This window comes from Oryza sativa, chromosome 7 (genome assembly GCF_034140825.1).
Source record: "Oryza sativa Japonica Group chromosome 7, ASM3414082v1".
Classification (NCBI taxonomy): domain Eukaryota; kingdom Viridiplantae; phylum Streptophyta; class Magnoliopsida; order Poales; family Poaceae; genus Oryza; species Oryza sativa.
Window position 1 is genome coordinate 29,237,264 of NC_089041.1, and position 17,397 is coordinate 29,254,660.

The following is a 17,397-nucleotide window of genomic DNA, read 5'->3' on the forward strand; positions in this document are numbered from 1 at the left end:
TGCATTTCGATCACCTCGTCCTTCGTGGCGACATACCTTTCGATTTTGGGGAAAACAATGGTCGAAATTCCCGGACAATGGAAAGCGAGCAAGCAGCATCTCTCTTTGTTCTTTTCTTAAGCAAAGATTGTTTTTTTCCCCTTAATTTTTATTTCGGGTGAAAGAGTTTATGCTTTTCTGAAAAAGAAAGTGTTGTTTTACAAGTTGGAAGGGATCCACATTCTCTATCATAATGGCAGCACTACCATTACAAGCACTGACGTGTGGAACAATAGGAGTATATGACCCACATACCTGTCACGGTAATGGTAGTGATATTATGTTATCCGGTTGTAAGAAATCAGGCTGCTCCAAAAATACTCAATGAAGTTGGTGTACTGCTCTAGTCTTCCACTGAGTAAGTAGAGCAATTAACTGTGCACCAGTAATCAAATCTTTGCATTTACTCGCACATTTAGTAATGCAAATCTCAGCACAATGAATTACTGGTACTAGCATCCAAGTCAAGTTCATGGAACCGAATCTGAGAGTACATTAAACACCAAAGATATATCATATCATATCAAATATTCAAATCAAACGGCTAGAATGCAAAACATACACGCACGCATGTCACGCGTTTGAGCCAGTCGAGGACCACCGGTGGGCCCAGCTGTCAGCGAACGTGGGAGTTGGCACAGGAGAGCGCGTCATCGAGCCGAGCCGATCGATCAGTGGGTGAGGGTGAGAGTGGCCGGCCTTGGCCTTCTATAAAACGTGGCACCTCTCGCTCCTCCTCGCATCATCGCTCGCAGTCGCAGCACAAAAACATTTCTCTCGCGAGTCGCGAGTTGCACCGATCGAATTAAGGGTCGAAGATGTTTGGGTTCGGGCACCACCACAACCAGGCACCGGCGGCGCCGTCGGACCCGAACCAGATCTTCAAGATCTTCTGCCGCGCCAACGAGAACTACTGCCTCACCGTCCGCGACAGCGCCGTCGTCCTCGCCCCCGTCAACCCCAAGGACGAGCACCAGGTCAGGTCCCCCTTCTTATATATGCCTTTTCTTTTGTTTCTATATTCGATCGGATTTTGATGTATACTGAAATGGAATGAATTGAAATGCAGCACTGGTTCAAGGACATGAGGTTCAGCACCAAGGTGAAGGACGGGGAGGGCATGCCGGCGTTCGCCCTCGTCAACAAGGCCACCGGACTCGCCGTCAAGCACTCCCTCGGCCAGTCCCACCCCGTAATACTATATTTCTATTTTGCTGCTAGCTTTGTGCGTGCTGCCATGGAAGATCGAAGAACGTTGACTTCGATGTCATGGACTCATGGCGGGTGATGGGTGTGCAGGTGAAGCTTGTGCCGTTCAACCCGGAGTACGAGGACGCGTCGGTGCTGTGGACGGAGAGCAAGGACGTCGGCAAGGGCTTCCGCTGCATCCGCATGGTCAACAACACCCGCCTCAACTTGGACGCCTTCCACGGCGACAAGGACCACGGCGGCGTCCGCGACGGCACCACCGTCGTGCTCTGGGAGTGGTGCAAGGGCGACAACCAGAGCTGGAAGATCCTCCCCTGGGGCCCCGAGGCTCACTCCTCCTCCCCCGGCGCCGCCACCGCCTGCACCATCGGCGGCGTCCCCGTCCACACCGTCCGCGTCTTCTCCGCCGCAGGCGAGGACTACTGCCTCACCGTCCGCAACGGCACCGCCTGCCTCGCCCCCAAGAACCCCAGGGACGACTACCAGGTACGTATTCTCCTCTTAATTATATACTACTATTCAGATAGAGAAAAACCTTGAGAGATTTGTGGTTGTGGTTTGTAGCACTGGATCAAGGACATGAGGCACAGCAACAAGATCAGGGACGAGGAAGGCTACCCGGCGTTCGCGCTGGTCAACAAGGTCACCGGCGAAGCCATCAAGCACTCCACCGGACAGGGCCACCCGGTGAGCAAATCTTTTCTTACAAAATAAATATTTTCTTACATATGCAACGAATCTCTGAATCACAACGAACGATTTTCTCTGCGCATGCAGGTGAAGCTGGTTCCCTACAACCCAGAGTACCAGGACGAGTCTGTGCTGTGGACGGAGAGCAAGGATGTGGGCAAGGGCTTCCGCTGCATCCGCATGGTGAACAACATCTACCTCAACTTCGACGCCTTCCATGGCGACAAGGATCACGGCGGCATCCACGATGGCACCGAGATCGTGCTGTGGAAGTGGTGCGAGGGTGACAACCAGCGCTGGAAGATCCTCCCCTGGTGTAAGTTCCACCGCTAACAATGCACAATGCCATCGCTGATCGATTAATTTCCTTCGGATCCTCTGAAGAAATCAGAGATTCTGACACTTGGATTGCTGCTTCTTTGCATCTGCAGAGATTCCGGGGAGGGGGAGCTGCATTGCATTGCCATCGTCGTCGCGTCTGCTCTGCTTCTACTCTAGCTAATAATTTGATCGATCTGCTACCGAAATAAGACCGTGTTCGTTCGTTCGATCGATCGGAGTATGGCAGTCAATGGTGTCCGTCCGTCCTCGAGTTTGTGTCAGTGTGTGTCCTTTTGCGAGCCAGTGATTGCTATGAGATGAAACAGTGGGTGATGTAAGTGCAGGAGGAGGGGCCATATGATTCAGAAATCTGATGCAACTCATCTTGCTTTCCCCTGTACTCTCTACTTTTCGTATGCCTAATGAATGAATTATGAATGGCTCATTTGTCTCGACCCTGTTGTTTCCCCTTCTTCTGTTTGTGACGTGTAATTTTGCTGAAAAAAAAGGCGTGGTACTGGAACACGTTCTCCAAGTCATAATGATGAAACAAAATGCTTTGAATTTGGGTAGGACGAAACCCGATTTCGTCGAACTCGAAAAGCAGAGAGGCGTCCAAGGCGTCGATCTCGTGAAGGGGTTCGGATTTTTATTCACCCGGACGAACCCCTTCTGGCCGTCGCGAACCGTTGGATTGGAACGGGCGGCTAGGGCTAGGCCACGGAGGAGGACACACGATCGAAGAGCACCAAGCGCAGGAGGCCGGCAAGGCAGTCCTGGTTGGGCTTTAGTGCACTGGGCTGCATCATGGCCCATACGTACAAACAGTGCAGGTAGCCACAAAAAGAAAAGAGTTCACATTAGATACCTCAAGTAATGGGTATAGAGCGTCCCCTACTATCAAAACATTGTATATCGAGTCCCGCGGTGGTTTAGACGGCAGTTGTATCATATGTGGAAAAAATATTGACCTAGTCTTCACCTGATAAGTCACTTACATGTAATTACAATCAGCGGAAAAAAACAAAAAAACATATGAAGAATAGGATCCACATGTCTGATTTAAAAAAAATCATTGGTCCCAGATGTTATAATCTCGGGTCTGTTCACTTTAATATCATACCATTTTTGGTAAAGTTGCCAAAAAATATGTCTATGTTTAGTTTGTTGCCAAATTTGATCACAAATCCTGCTAAAATTGTAGCAATATTGTCATCTTGCCAATATTTTGGCACTGCCAAAACTTGGTAACGTTTATTTTGGCTACAATCTAAACATGTCCCTCCTCCTTCCTCATTCCTCACTCTCCACCTTACGCCTTTGGTCGATGGGTCGCAGAGACCCCAACCTAGCCAATGAACCATAGTGTTACGCTAAAGCATGCCCACATGCCCACAAACGAGCCATAGTGCCCGTCCGAGAGAGAGAGAGAGAGAGAGCGGGGGGATAGGGAGAGGAGAGGAGAGGAGAGGTGGAGGTGTGAAGGGAGAAGATGAGTCCCACCTTTTTTTTCCTTACCGGATGCAACTTAACCATAGTGGAAAAAACCGGACCGGTAGATGACCCAGTCACCCTTCTGGTTCACCGGTCTCGGACAGTTTGACCATGAACCAGCCGATCGAACCGCAGTTTACTAAGTGCATGCATGTAACGTATGTATTTCAATGCTAACACATACTCCATCCGTTTCAAAATGTTTGACACCGTTGACTTTTTAGCACATGTTTGACCGTTCGTCTTATTCAAAAAAATTATGAAATATGTAAAACTATATGTGTACATGAGAGTATATTTAACAATAAATCAAATGATATGAAAAGAATAAATAATTACTTAATTTTTTTAAATAAGACGAATGATCAAACACGTACTAAAAAGTCAACGGTGTCAAACATTTTGAAACGGAGAGAGTACATCCGATTGGTAGGATGGCCACGGGAGTTGCCATGCATCCCATTGACCAGGGATGAACCGGCCATCGTGTGGCCCATTCATTCATTGACTTGCCTTAGTCCGGCTGGACCAAAGGCGGTTTATTGCCCGGTTCATCACAAAACCGGCCGCCAACCTCTGGTTCCGATTTTTTTCCGGTTAAACTGTCAGTCCGTTCCAGTTTTTTTTCCACTATGCAATTAACGCCATGTTGTAGAAAACCACCGTACAACTTGCCAATAAGGTAGCTTCCTTCTTCTTTCTTTTTTTTTTTTGAGAACTAGGTTAGCTTCCTTCTAGAGCTCCTTGTACGACCTCGTTGGAAAACTCATTGTTGGACCTAATTCATCACTCTTTTTATTTCAAACTAAAGGGTTTCCTTTTTAGACTTTTCTAATTGTTCCAAACTAATAGAGGTGGCATCAATCAAATTTGCTCTTTCTTGTCCTATCTAAGAGTATCTTGATGAAACTCTTATCTTTATCGACTTTCGTAATCAAAATTTTAGTTTTTTCAAGCTGCTCAATGGTCACTTTACGACATGATTAGTGTTATGCTCGGTATTATTGTAGTTGAGGGAGAATAAGTGTAACTTCCGTTCATGATCGGCCCGTTAAGAATTTAGACCCATTAGTCCCACCCCCAACTCCCTTTTCTTTTCTTCCTTTTTGGCCAAATTTTCAAATTTCTGGTGGATACACTGCACGCCCGGGGAATTTTCTGTCGAAAAATTGTATAGGTAATCCCTAATAAATTTCTAAATGTGCTTGGCTGATTCCTTTTCTTCTCGATCGATCCCGTTATTCCTTTTTAATCTTTTCTTGTGCGGAATTGCAGCACTTTTTCTCTGCTTGATCACAACGCAGCAAGGACATGAGAATACGTGAGATTCTCCGGGCGATGGAGCTGCACCGTGTGCTTTGCTATCGTCTCGCGTCGCGCTCGCCTGCAATAATACGGCAGCCAGATCGAGATGGTTCCCAAAACGACTAGAAACGGAATCACGTAAAGCACCATGGATGGATGGAATCACCTTTTCCCCAGGAAAGCGCAAGTGTGGAATGGCATCATCTATCCTACCAAGTTCCTAAGCCCCTGACCATGCAGTGCACGAATAATGCACATCGATCAGCTATCTAGAGAGAGAGAGAGAGAGAGAGAGAGAGATAGATAGCATCTCGATCAGTGCTACTGATCAATCGATCATCCCCTATAAATCCCCCATCCCATTGCCATGCATAGAGGCAGCACATCAACGATCGAACGAACAACGCACTCTGCAGCTAGCTATACAATCTCTGTTTAATTAGCTAGGTAGCTAGCGAGTCATAAATCAAGAAGCCATGGACTTTTACGGGCGGCGCGAGCAGTACGGCGGGTATGGCGGGTACGGTGGCGGCGGCGCCCTGGCGACGCCGGGGTACGCGCCGGCGGCGCCGTACGGGATGTCGCAGGTGAACATCGAGGGGAACGGGTGTGGCAGGACGCTGCCGCCGCAGCCGACGGTGAAGGTGTACTGCCGGGCGAACCCGAACTACGCGATGACGGCGCGGAACGGCGCGGTGGTGCTGGCGCCGGCGAACCCCAAGGACGAGTACCAGCATTGGATCAAGGACATGAGGTGGAGCACCAGCATCAAGGACGAGGAGGGCTACCCTGCCTTCGCCCTCGTCAACAAGGCCACCGGCCAGGCCATCAAGCACTCCCTCGGCCAGTCACACCCTGTAAGCTAGTCTCAGCGTTCTTTCTCTGAATCTGAATCCGCCGGCCATTGATGGCGATCGACGACGATGCTCTTGCGTGCAGGTGAGGCTGGTGCCGTACAACCCGGAGGTGATGGACGAGTCGGTGCTGTGGACGGAGAGCCGCGACGTGGGGAACGGGTTCAGGTGCATCCGCATGGTGAACAACATCTACCTCAACTTCGACGCCTTCCACGGCGACAAGTACCACGGCGGCGTCCGCGACGGCACCGACATCGTGCTCTGGAAGTGGTGCGAGGGCGACAACCAGCGCTGGAAGATCCAGCCCTACTACTGAGCTGATCGATACATCGATCCAGCTCTCTATCAAGGCTCAAGTTGATATCAACGAATCTGGTGCAGAATAATTATTCTCTGCTAGCTACCCACCTATATACGTAGCTAAGAGTAACTTATGCTCGTCCGTACCGTATGATTATCGTGTGGTGTGCTTGTATCTTGTACAAGTTAATTAATTACCTGGCAATAAGAGCTCCTCTCGCTGGGCGACACATATATAAACACATACAGTTGGGGCTTGATTCAACTTGCATATATGCTGTGCATATGCGCACGAATTTTTCAGGTCATCGGACTACGCACACTATTTTTAGAAACATTAATTTCAAAAACAGCGCTAGATAGAAATTCCGGATTTCAACTAAAGAAATGTTAATGGATGGCAAGCAGGCTTTAACAGGCCATATGGGCTGTGACGTCGGACCGTTCCATATTGGAATAAGTTCACTTACCGTCCCACATACCTTATTTCTTCTATTTTTTTTCTCTTTTCTTATCTTTCTTCTCTTCTCTTCTCCTTTCCTCTCCAATCTTCTCGATGCACAGCCGGCAGCAGATGGCACGGCTGTCGCCACTCCGCTCCGCCGGCCGCGTGCTCACCCGCCTTCTCCGGTCACTCGCCGCCGGGGTTACTTATTCCTTCCGAATTACTCGTGTTGTGTTAACGGGCTATTCTTGGAGGATGTGTGGTCCAAGACCAGCCCGGGGTTGCTGATTGTTAATGGGCCCGCCAAGCTCTACGATAGAACATTCATGGTCCTCTGTTGGGCCATCACCTAGTAACAGGCCCCACTTTGGGCCGTCAGTTGTTATCTCTGTTCGATATTGGGCTGTAACTGGGACAAATCGCATCCGAGGAAAGAAGCGGAGTGTCCTTCTGTTCAGCGTCTCTCCTCTCCTCAAGACACGATCGCCGCCGCCCGCCGGAGAGAAGGCCGGCCGGTTCGACTTCGACGCGGCACAAGTTCGCCACCAGTTCCGTCCATCCCAATTGAAATTCAGGCCCTCCCTCCTCTCATCTTGTCCTTCCATCTTTTCATCATTTCCAACCGTGTGAGGTTAGTGGTAACTGGTAAGATCCATGAAAATCTGCAAATTTTGTGCTTCCCACCCAATTTATCGATCTTATTTTTTGTGTTATGTACTTGTGATTTATCCATTCTTCTGGTAGTTATCACACCTCAGATATTTTTCAAGTCAGTTCATGGATGATCCAGACACTTTGAGGAAAAAGACGACGACGATTGTGCCACAAGTTAAAGACGGCCAAAAGCGTCAGCTGCATGACTGCATCAGAAATTGACAATGCCCTTGCGAATTGGATAGCTCTTCTTCATCTTCATCTTCATCCAGGTTGCTCCCCTTCTGTTGTGTCTAGATATTTTTTTCGATGCTGAACTACTCTTTTCAATCGCTGTTCTTTTCCCAACCTGACGTGTCAAGTTCTGTAGTTGAGTTTCCAAACTCTCTGTCAAGACATGGCTTTTCTTTACCAATCCGAATTGTCCAGTTCTGCAATTCACTTCCAAATTCAACCCTATCAGGATTTTACCGTTTTGTTCTGATGGTAAACAAGTGTATAGCTGATTCCTGCGTAACAATATCCGTAACGACTCTATCCGTCTGTACAAGACAAAGATGACACCCTCATGTGAGTGCAGTGACAAGGACCTACTACAGCCATGCGTTACCTTCCAACTCGCAATATTGAGCCCACTACGCCGTTGCCTACTCTTCCATGACAAAAGAATCATGCTCTACCTTACCCATGATCTCTCAATAATACTACAAATTGGCACCGCTGTACCCAATTGATGGAACAGAACAATCAACAATGCAATTCGTATTGCTCTCATTTTGATTAGGCAGCAGTAACCTTCTTCCTGAATCATGACATGGTGTAAAGCAGCATCCAGATCCAAGTACCGACATTTTCGACACAACCAAGTACACTCATTCAGAACTCAAAGCTTTCAAGACCTGAATACTACAGGGATTACGGGATTCAATCATGAATGAATCTAGCATGTTCAATTTTCGATGCAGACGTGCATCACGCATACAGGTCCGTCAGGCAAGGAATTTCATGCCTCCAGCACTCAGCAGGCTCATAAACAAAAATCATGAGCCTGCGCATCAGCATGTCATAACATCAGGCTAGAACAAGCGGAAAAATATGTACAAATTGAAGCCAATCTTGCCGTCGAACCACCGGCTATCTTCCAGATGACAACAGCGAATTCTCAGATCCCTGAATGAACAGCTGCGTCGCCGTTGCGGGCAATGGCAGCCATGGACCTCCAGGTGCAGCAGCTTCCTTCAGGAGGGCGTCTGCAATTGGGACAAGGTCTTGGTTTGGTGTGTAGGTGAAGTTCAGGTCCCTGTTTATGGCCAACGCCATGAGCTCCGACTCCTCGAGCCCCTTCGCCGGGCCGAGGCCACACCTGTCCGGACCATGCTTGGCAAGTGCATCCTTGAACTTCTTGATCTGCAATCACATTTGCAGCAATGCATGTTAGCACATTAACCCACTACTATGGATTGGTGTTTTGGTTGCAGAAACATAATTTGGGGAGGAGCTTACAGTTGCGTTTGTGCAGCTGAAGCTGCTGACACGGCCCTGAGCTCCCCTGTAGAACCTGAAGAATGGCAGAACATGAACATGGAGGCTGTAGCACATTGACTTGTGCTTCTCGTAGTTCACTTGCAAGAACAGCACCTCCGGGTTCTTCTCGGCTAGTTGAGCAATCTGCACGGCACAATCAAACAGATTCTCATCAGCAACCAAAAAAAGGAAAAAGAACACTTGCAGTTATTGGAAACTGAAGAGGATTTGGGCGTGGATTCTACCTTGGGGTGTAGGGCGCGGCAGCCACCGCAGCCCGGGGAGAAGAAGTCGACGACGACGAGCTTGTCGCCGGCGTTGAGGAGGGAGTCGGCGAGGTCTTGCGCCGACTCGATCTCCCTCATGTTGGGCTGCAGGCACTTCTCCCACCACCTCATGGCCTTCCCAATCGTCAGGTTCATCTGTAAAAAGCAACAAAACTTGAAAACGTTAGCATGCATCCGACGCGAACTCAGCTAACTTCTCCAACTGCTCGAACTAAATCCCAACCCCAAAAAGAGTTAAAAATAGCATGCTTGCAGTATTATCCAAAAGCCTAGAACTAAAAATATGAAATTATGTGCTGAAAAATCTCCTGAAGAACTGACGAACAGACCTGCCCATGCGCCGCTTCGAGATTCCGTGGCAGGGGCCTCGCCTTCCTCTCCGTGAGCGCCACCCTCCCACTCGGGAACGTGCTCTTGCTGCTGTACCCACCAATCGGCACAGACTCCGCGAGCGCCGCCGCCGCCGCGGCGCCCCTCACAAGGCCGGCGGCGAACCCCACACCCACCTCCCCGCACGGGGACGCGACGCTGCCGCTGCACAGTGCCTCAGCCATGGCTACCTCAAATCAATTGAACCCCCTCCTACAGCGACCAAGCACGCGAGAGGGAGAGGAGAGACGTCGGAGAGCACGCACAGAGAGAGAGATGGAAGAAGAGGATGAGAACACAACAATGGCGGATGGGGAGATGCGGCGAAGGAGAAAAGAGGCGCCTTTTTAATGCCCACGAGAGGAGGGAGAAACAGAAAGGAAAAAAAAGCGCACTCCTTTTACCCCTTTCACCTTTTCACCGCAACGGCTTTCACATGGGGTAAATCCTGGAGACCGTCCGATGCTCACTGGACGTTGCGGATGGGGGACACGTGGAGGAAAGCGGTTGCCGCGCGTCGGTTTTTTTGGCGTGGGTAAAAAGGGTTGGGGGGGTGAGTGGATAAGATTAAAAGCTGGGGGCCTCACGAGCGGTGGTTGGGTATATAGGTATTGGTGGGTTGAGATGCCACGTGTATTGGTGCACGCTCGGGGGACGTGTGGCAAATGTGCTTTTTGGTCAAGTCTCGGTGGGGACCACGTTACAGCGAAAGGGAGCGTTGATGGGTGACCCACCACCCCCAATCTGCCTTCGTAATAAATGTACTTTACCACTGTAAAAGACTTGATAGTGACATCGAGTATTAAACGGGTTGTACGACAGTACGAGTTATCATACCACATTAACAGTCAAGCTGCATTAAGCTTGATGTCATGTTCAGTTTGATGCCAAAAAAAACATTAAAATTATCAAAATTTTAGTATAGTTACCAAAATTTTGGCAATTATAGTTACTAAAAATTGACAGCAAACTAAATGTAGCCACTTTTTTGACAACTTTATCAAAACTTGGTAAGATTGAAAATAAAATTAAAGTGAACATGCCCTTAATAAACTACTCCTACATACTTCATCCTATAATATAATCTATCCGTCTCGATTATAAGTTTAATTAAATCTGTAGAAAAAAAAGGATATTTTTATCTCAAGTCAAATATATTATGAAAATGTATTTAATTATAGATTTAATAAAACTAATTTAGTGTTGTGAATATTACTATATTCATCTATAAACTTAATTAAATTTGAAGTAGTTTGATTTTGATAAAAGCTAAAACGACTTATAATTTAAAACTGATTGACTATTCGCACAATTTTCAGTGGGTTTGTTTGGAATAGGTGCAGTCGGTGCTTTGATTTTCTGTTCGAGAACCTAGCTGTAGGGTATTTTTAATGTCAATTAGCTCCACGGATTTTCGTGTGCTTTGGAAATTGCTGGGACAGATCAATTAGCCTGGGAAACATGGTGTAGCTGCGCATTTTACTATTCGGGTTATCTATCTGGAGACGATTTCGGAGTATGGAGTAACAAACAAGATCACTTTGTGTTTTGTATCCAGCTTAAGCGCGGCGAGCCTATTGTTGGACAAAATAAGTGGATATGTACGACTGATTTTTCCCTATTGATAGCAAACTTATCTGCAGAAAAAGGGTGTACAGTACACCAGTTGCTATTGATAGCACGGTTTTGCCAGCCATAAGCTACTAGTACTGCAGTAGTTAAGCTGTCCTGTCTGGGAAGGTGATCGCGGTGATGGTGCTGGTGAAGCAGATTTCACAGGAACAGCGTACCGTATTGTTTATATCGCTCTCTTTCTACTGGAGTACTGTATTTTTTTTCTTTTTTTCGTTTGATTAAGAGCAGGCCACAGTTGTGCGTGTATAAGGCAAATGCTATGGTAGATGTGACTACTATCTCTAAATTTATCTATTTTATTCACTCATAAAGCAAGAGGCAACCCATACAATTTACCATCTTATTTCACAAATACCAATATATCTAATACTCTCACATCCTTTTTAAAATTTGTGTGGAGGTTGTCTCTTGATTTAGGGGTGGCTCATCATCTCTCTCTTTACTTTTCTCCTCCACCTCATCACCCAATATAATGTGGCACTTGTAGAAGCAACATATGAAACATTATAGCACTTGCCCTAATGTATTGAATCATCCGAGACATGTGTATAGGAAGACGTATGGTATGGTGGTCAGTTGCGGGATGTCTGAGACGAGCGTGATGCAAGTTGGAAGACGAGAGAGCAGAATCACCTAGGGAAGAGGAGGATTAATTACTCATTCAGTTGGGCGGCACGCAGAATGAGATTAGAGTAGCTACAGTAGGAGTAACAGAAAATGGAACGGAGCGGAAGAGATACCTATGTTTTGTTTAAAGGGAAAAATGCAAGCGCTGTTTACGGAGCAGGAGCCGGCAGCACCGGCCATCGCGTAGGGCGAATCAGAGAATCAGCAGGGTGCACATGGGCAACTCATCTCATCTCATGTGAGTGACGCAAAGCCAAGAAACCGATTTCGCAAAACCGCGCGCGGCACCCAGAGACCGCACCGCGCGACGAGATGGACCGCCGCGCAAGGGACAAAACTCTTGTACAGGCATGCTGCTTCTCCCGTCCTTGTGCACAGTACTACCAGTATTGCGTCTGCGTGTGGATTAGATTGGATAGGCTGCTGCGCAGATGCAGCCTGGCTCTGACTCGGAGCCTAGTCAGCACCATTCATCCCTTCTCTTCGCTGGCTCCTGTACCTCATTTTCATCTCTACCGGACGTCTGGCTGGACTAGCAGTAGTAGTACTACTATTTCATTTGCCGGTAAAAATGGATGCAGCGCTGTAAAACATCAATCAACTGTTTCTCTGTTTGCGCCGGCTGATTCACAGCACAATCACAGCGCTGTACTGTACAGTATGATGGGTAGGGGGTTGCATCTTGCGCCGGTGCCCAACAACCCTGCGACAACCACAGCGCAGAGCGACCGCCGCTTCAGCGTCTTTGGCCCCCAAACTGGGCTCCTCCTGACGCAGAAAAGTGTCACGCCCCGAACTAGTCCCAACCGGAACTAGCCCGTGACGCTCCAAATTAACTTGTTAATCGATACCAGTCCCAGAAAATAGTGCTGGTATCACAGGAAGACAGAATATTACAGCAACAGAGGTCTCTTTATTATAGAGTAGGAGTACTGTCATGTTGGGCTGCGGACAGATCCCGAGCTCACAACTGCATTACAAAAGGGAAGCGGAAGCCAAGACTTGGACCAAACATCAAAGGCGCGACTTGGGAACTAGGCCGAAACCCTAGAACTCATCGTAGCCGGCTTGCTCCTGGAAGAACTCCTTGTCAGCGGGATCCGCTTCATCTTCTTCAGCAACTGGGGGGATTATTTATATAGAGCAAGGGTGAGTACATGAGTACTCAGCAAGCCATGGGAAATAAGTGTTTAATGCCGGCTTCAAGGAAAGGCTGTTGTTTTTGCAATTGATTTTATTTGAACTCTTTTCTGAAACAACTAAGTGAGTGCTTCTCAAACGACACGGATGAGACAGTGTGTCTCGTCCGGTCGGAGTATGTGCAATGTATCAGTCTTTTGAATTGATCAAGATTGGCACCCGGCCAACAGCTTTCAAACGGCCACCCGGGCCTGGCTGATCCCATCAGCCGCAGATTTTCCAAACATCAAACCCATTCCACAACAGCAATTTCACAAGGCAGTAAACAAAACTACGCTAGGAATCACCTCACATCCGCCCATGACCGTGGGCACGGCTGTTCGAACAGTTTTAATAACCTCTGCAGAGGGGTACACTTTACCCACACGACATTACTAACCCGGATCACCCAGCTCGTGGTGATCAGCCACGTCGGGAGACCTCCAAGCTTTCATGACAAGGCATTTCCAAAGCCGACACAGGTTTACCATATGCTGACGAGAGGGGTCCCAGACCAACAACAGGTTAGGTCCCAGACCATACTGTGCCAGGAAGCCCAGGGGTCCTCCCCGACACCACCCCGGCAAATCCACTTGTCTCTCAGCATCAAGGCTCCCCTGATTAGCTAATTACTCAGCCAGGGGTGTCCCATTCCACCCATGTGGTTGCACTATCATATGCTCGGATGAAATTCCAAGGAAACGGTCCTTAAGTGCAAGAGCGGGAAACCGTACACCCGGTACGTTCCCCGGTCCGCGGTTTTGGAAATTCATTTAGTTCGCAAGCACCGACCCAGGTGTCGGGTTTTCCAAGTCTTTTGTAAAACCCAAGTTTTACCCAAGATGTTTCTCAGATTTTAAGTTTGAAGGCGACCGTTGATACCCGTGCAGAGTGCACGATTGCTGAGGCGCAACTAGGTGGGTACAAGGGAACATGGTATAACAATTAACAAAGGAAGGATCAAATGCAACAAATTAGGTATGCTCACCGTTCTGCCTCGTAGTTGGGGCAAACATATTAAGTGCAATCCTAGCAATGCATAATATTTTGCAAGAAATATAACTTAGTTCAAATATAGGCTCAAGATGTTCAAAGGTGGCTTGCCTTGCTCGAGATCTTGAGCTTGATCCTCGAAATCCTCGCACTGTGGGTCTTCGGGCTCCGAAACTACACGCGAAACGGGACAACTCAGCAAACGGCGAAAATAAAGCCCTATTATTGACCTCTAAGCGTGCCATTAGATAGATCTCGAGATTTGAGGAATTTTGGAAGTTGAACGGAGTCAAACGGACTTACGGTTGGGAAGATATTGAATTTCTAAGATTATTGGATTTTTGGTCTAAATGAAAAGGATTTATTTAAATCCTTTTTGAAAAAGAAAAGAAAAGAAAAGAAGGAGGGAGGGAAATTAGACTTCCCTCGGGCGGCTAGGGTGCGGCCCGAGCGAAAGGGGCGGCTCGGCCGGGCTTAATGGGCCGGCCGGCCCAAGAAGGCGGCCCAGGGCGCGCGCGCGGGCGGGGAGGAGAGAGAGAGCCGGTGGGCCGGGTCCATCCCACGTGGTCCCGGGTGGGACCCGCTTGTCGGTGACTCGGCTCACCGTGAGCGAGGTGCACGCGGGTCGTGCTAGGGTTTGGGGAGGGAGGCGCAGCGCATGCGCGCGGTTCGCGGAGGACGCGGTGCGACGGGCCCACGCGCAACCTCACGGCTCACCGCGGACCATGCGCACGGGGGGAAAATGGAGGGAGCGGCTGGCCGGGTCAGCCGATCCGGTCGCGGCCGAGGTGGCGCCGACGTGGCGCCTATGTGGCTGCCACGCGGGCCGGCGGGAGGTAGACGACGACGCCGGCCGGAACGGACGGCGGACGACGGCGGCGAGCGGCGGAGCGAACCATGGCGATACAGGCGAAGGCGAGCACACCGGGATGTTGCACAGGACGAGGGGAGACGAGCCAACGGCTCGGATTCGCCGGAGGGAGCTCGACGGCGGCGGATTGCAGCGGCGGCAACCGGCGGCGAGGGAAGGGGGAAACGGCGATGAGGTCACGAGGGGCCGATTCCCGGCGGCGAGAGCATCTACGCGGCTACGGGAACCCATTGCTAGCGTCGGATTGGGCGGAGCTACGCCGAGCGAGGCCGGCGACGAGCGGGCGCTACGGAGCACGGGCGGCGACAGCGACGAGCACACGGCGAGCGACGGCAGCAGTCGGGGCAGCGCCGGCTAGCTACGGGGAGGCTACACATGCTACTACCCGAGTCTAAGGGGAGGAGATGGAACGAGGAGGGAGAACGGAGGGATGCACTACCGTGCGGGACGGGGCGCAGTGACGAGAGGCCGACGGCACGGGAGTGATCTCTCCGGCCTCGGGCCGGGGAAGAGGAAGAAGGCGAGCGCCCGGAGTCCCCTTCCGCGTCCACGAACGCACCGGCTCTCCCGGTGCTTGGCGATGAACGGCGGAGGCGAGACAGAGGGGCGGCAATGGCGCGGTGGCGGCAAGCGAAACGGGAGGAGGAATCGATGGGAGGGCGCCTTGGTTTATAGGACGACGATGTCGGTTTGGAAACCGACCTTGGGCGGTCAAGGCGCGAGCTGGCGCTCGGCGCTCGCGGCCAAAACGGCGACAGAGGCGGATGACGCCGGCGGGGAGGGGAAAAGGAAAAAGGAAGGGAGAAAGGGAGTTTGCCCCTTGCCACTTTGGGAAAAGGAGGAGGGAGCGGGGGCGACGCGGCAGAGGGAGGAGGAGCTCTGCCTCCATCCCTTGGAGGCTAGCGCGTGGAGTGGCGGGGGCCGGGTCGTGACGATGGCGATGACGGCGGGGGCGGTGTGGAGCGGAGCGGCGACACGGGCGGCAGGCGCGGGCAGGCGCGGGAGATGCTGACGGCGGCAGCGACCAGGCGGTCAGCCACCAAGGCGCGCGCGCGCGGGAAGCAACGGGCGGCGCGGCGATTTCGGCGGCGTCGACGGGAAGCGGCAGCGAGGGCGGAGGGCGCTCGGCTCGGCGCGGCTCACGCGCACGCGTGAGCAGCGCACGGGCAGAGCGGGGGAGAGGGAGAGAGAGAGAGAGAGAGAGGGGGGGGGGAGATGGGCCGAGAGGGATTCGACCCATCGAACTCGAGGGAGGCTAAATAGACTTTTGCGGAGGGATTTGATTTGGGAAGGATTTGGATTCGGGATTGAACTCGACAATAGATCGGGGATTTGAGATCTGAGTTGGCACGGACACTAGACAACAAGCAAAGAAACGGATTTCGCAAATAGGGTTTTTAAGAGATAGTTTTCTCGCTAGGCGCTACGACGGAATGGGCGCTACAAAAAGTGACAACGTGCCACTCCATTCATCGGCTTTACAGAAAATAACACCCACTAAAATACAAAGGATAAAATATCACTCAATATGATATCTTCATAATTATTTATCACTTTGAAAGAATTTAAGATCAAAATATCCTTGACTGGGGAGAGAAATGAAAAAAGAGGGGAGAGAGCAGCACCGAAGAAGGTCAAGCTGAACGGCGTTCGTGCTCGCCGGCGTGCGGGTGACGCCGGAGGCGGCGAGCAGTGAGTGCCAGGTACGGGCGGCGCCGGAGGAGACAAGCCACGAGCGCGCAAAGCCATCCCGTCAACACCGCCATCCCCCTCCCTCCCGTTAGCGCTATCATCCTTCTCCCCCCATCGCCACCATCCGGTGTCCCCCTCCCTCTTGTCAGCGTCACCACCGTCCTCCCCCATCGTAGCGCGTCCCCCGCGTGCTCGTGTGCTCGCCTCCGTCACTAGCGAGTAGAGCCGTTCCCTTTCTTCCTCCATTTCTTTCCACAGTCGAGGGTATTTTTGTCTTAAAATCAAATCCTTTAATGTGGCAAAATATCCTGAAGGTAATATATTCAGTGGCATTTTATCCTTTGCATTTTAGTGGGTGACATTTTGTCTAAACCCAACGAATGGAGTGGCATATTATTCTTTTTCTCTCTCATGATGGATGCTTGGGCTTCGCCTTCGCCTTCGCCTTCGCCTGCTGTCGTGTGTCATGCCTGCAGGGCCACCTTTGCCTTTCTTGCTTTATTGGGCTTCACCTTAGTTTAATCGGACCGTCTAATTCTTATACGATGGACAAAGTACACCGAGGTTCCTTATCTTTTCACCGAATTACAAAAATCGTCCCTAAACCAAAATACCAAATATAACACATCCCTCAATTTACAGAAACGATGCAAACGAGGTCCCTCAGTGGTATTTGTCCGCTATTTTGGTTGACGTGACACCTACGTGACTTCTTTGACTAGGTCTTCATTCCACGTGGCACTTACATAACAGTTTGATCTGGAAAAAAAATGGTGGACCCACTTGAAGATCCCCTTCTTCCTTTTCTCTCTTTCTTAGGAGGAAGGGCAGAGGAGGGTGTGCGACTCCGGTGGCTGTGGGTAACCTCAATAGCGGCGCGAGGTGGCCAAGGCTGCGGTGGCGCTG

General features: G+C 50.2%; 2 protein-coding genes across 3 annotated transcripts; one reads left to right on the plus strand and one right to left on the minus strand.

Moving 5' to 3' along the window:
- The first annotated feature begins 780 nt into the window (after nucleotides 1-780).
- LOC112936024 (ricin B-like lectin R40G3) lies at nucleotides 781-6,485 on the plus strand. 2 transcript variants are annotated; one of them, XM_066311946.1, is made up of 8 exons: nucleotides 781-1,016; nucleotides 1,109-1,231; nucleotides 1,339-1,734; nucleotides 1,813-1,935; nucleotides 2,026-2,258; nucleotides 2,370-2,418; nucleotides 5,514-5,915; nucleotides 5,998-6,473. In XM_066311946.1, exons 1-8 carry the CDS (start codon nucleotides 858-860, stop codon nucleotides 6,229-6,231), a joined length of 1,719 nt encoding a protein of 572 aa, XP_066168043.1. In that variant the 5' UTR covers nucleotides 781-857; the 3' UTR covers nucleotides 6,232-6,473. The 2 variants fall into 2 exon arrangements, with proteins under 2 accessions (XP_066168043.1, NP_001390200.1); NM_001403271.1 differs by lacking the exons at nucleotides 781-1,016; nucleotides 1,109-1,231; nucleotides 1,339-1,734; ... (1 more) ...; nucleotides 2,026-2,258; nucleotides 2,370-2,418 and having other exon boundaries at nucleotides 5,433-5,915; nucleotides 5,998-6,485.
- A 1,609-nt stretch (nucleotides 6,486-8,094) lies between these two features.
- On the minus strand, nucleotides 8,095-9,814 carry LOC4344321 (thioredoxin-like 1-1, chloroplastic). The gene is made up of 4 exons (NM_001403272.1): nucleotides 9,455-9,814; nucleotides 9,084-9,260; nucleotides 8,818-8,982; nucleotides 8,095-8,721 (listed from the first exon to the last, which is right to left on the minus strand). The coding sequence occupies exons 1-4, from the start codon at nucleotides 9,677-9,679 to the stop codon at nucleotides 8,449-8,451; spliced, it is 840 nt and encodes a 279-aa protein (NP_001390201.1). The 5' UTR covers nucleotides 9,680-9,814; the 3' UTR covers nucleotides 8,095-8,448.
- Between the last annotated feature and the right edge of the window lie 7,583 nt (nucleotides 9,815-17,397).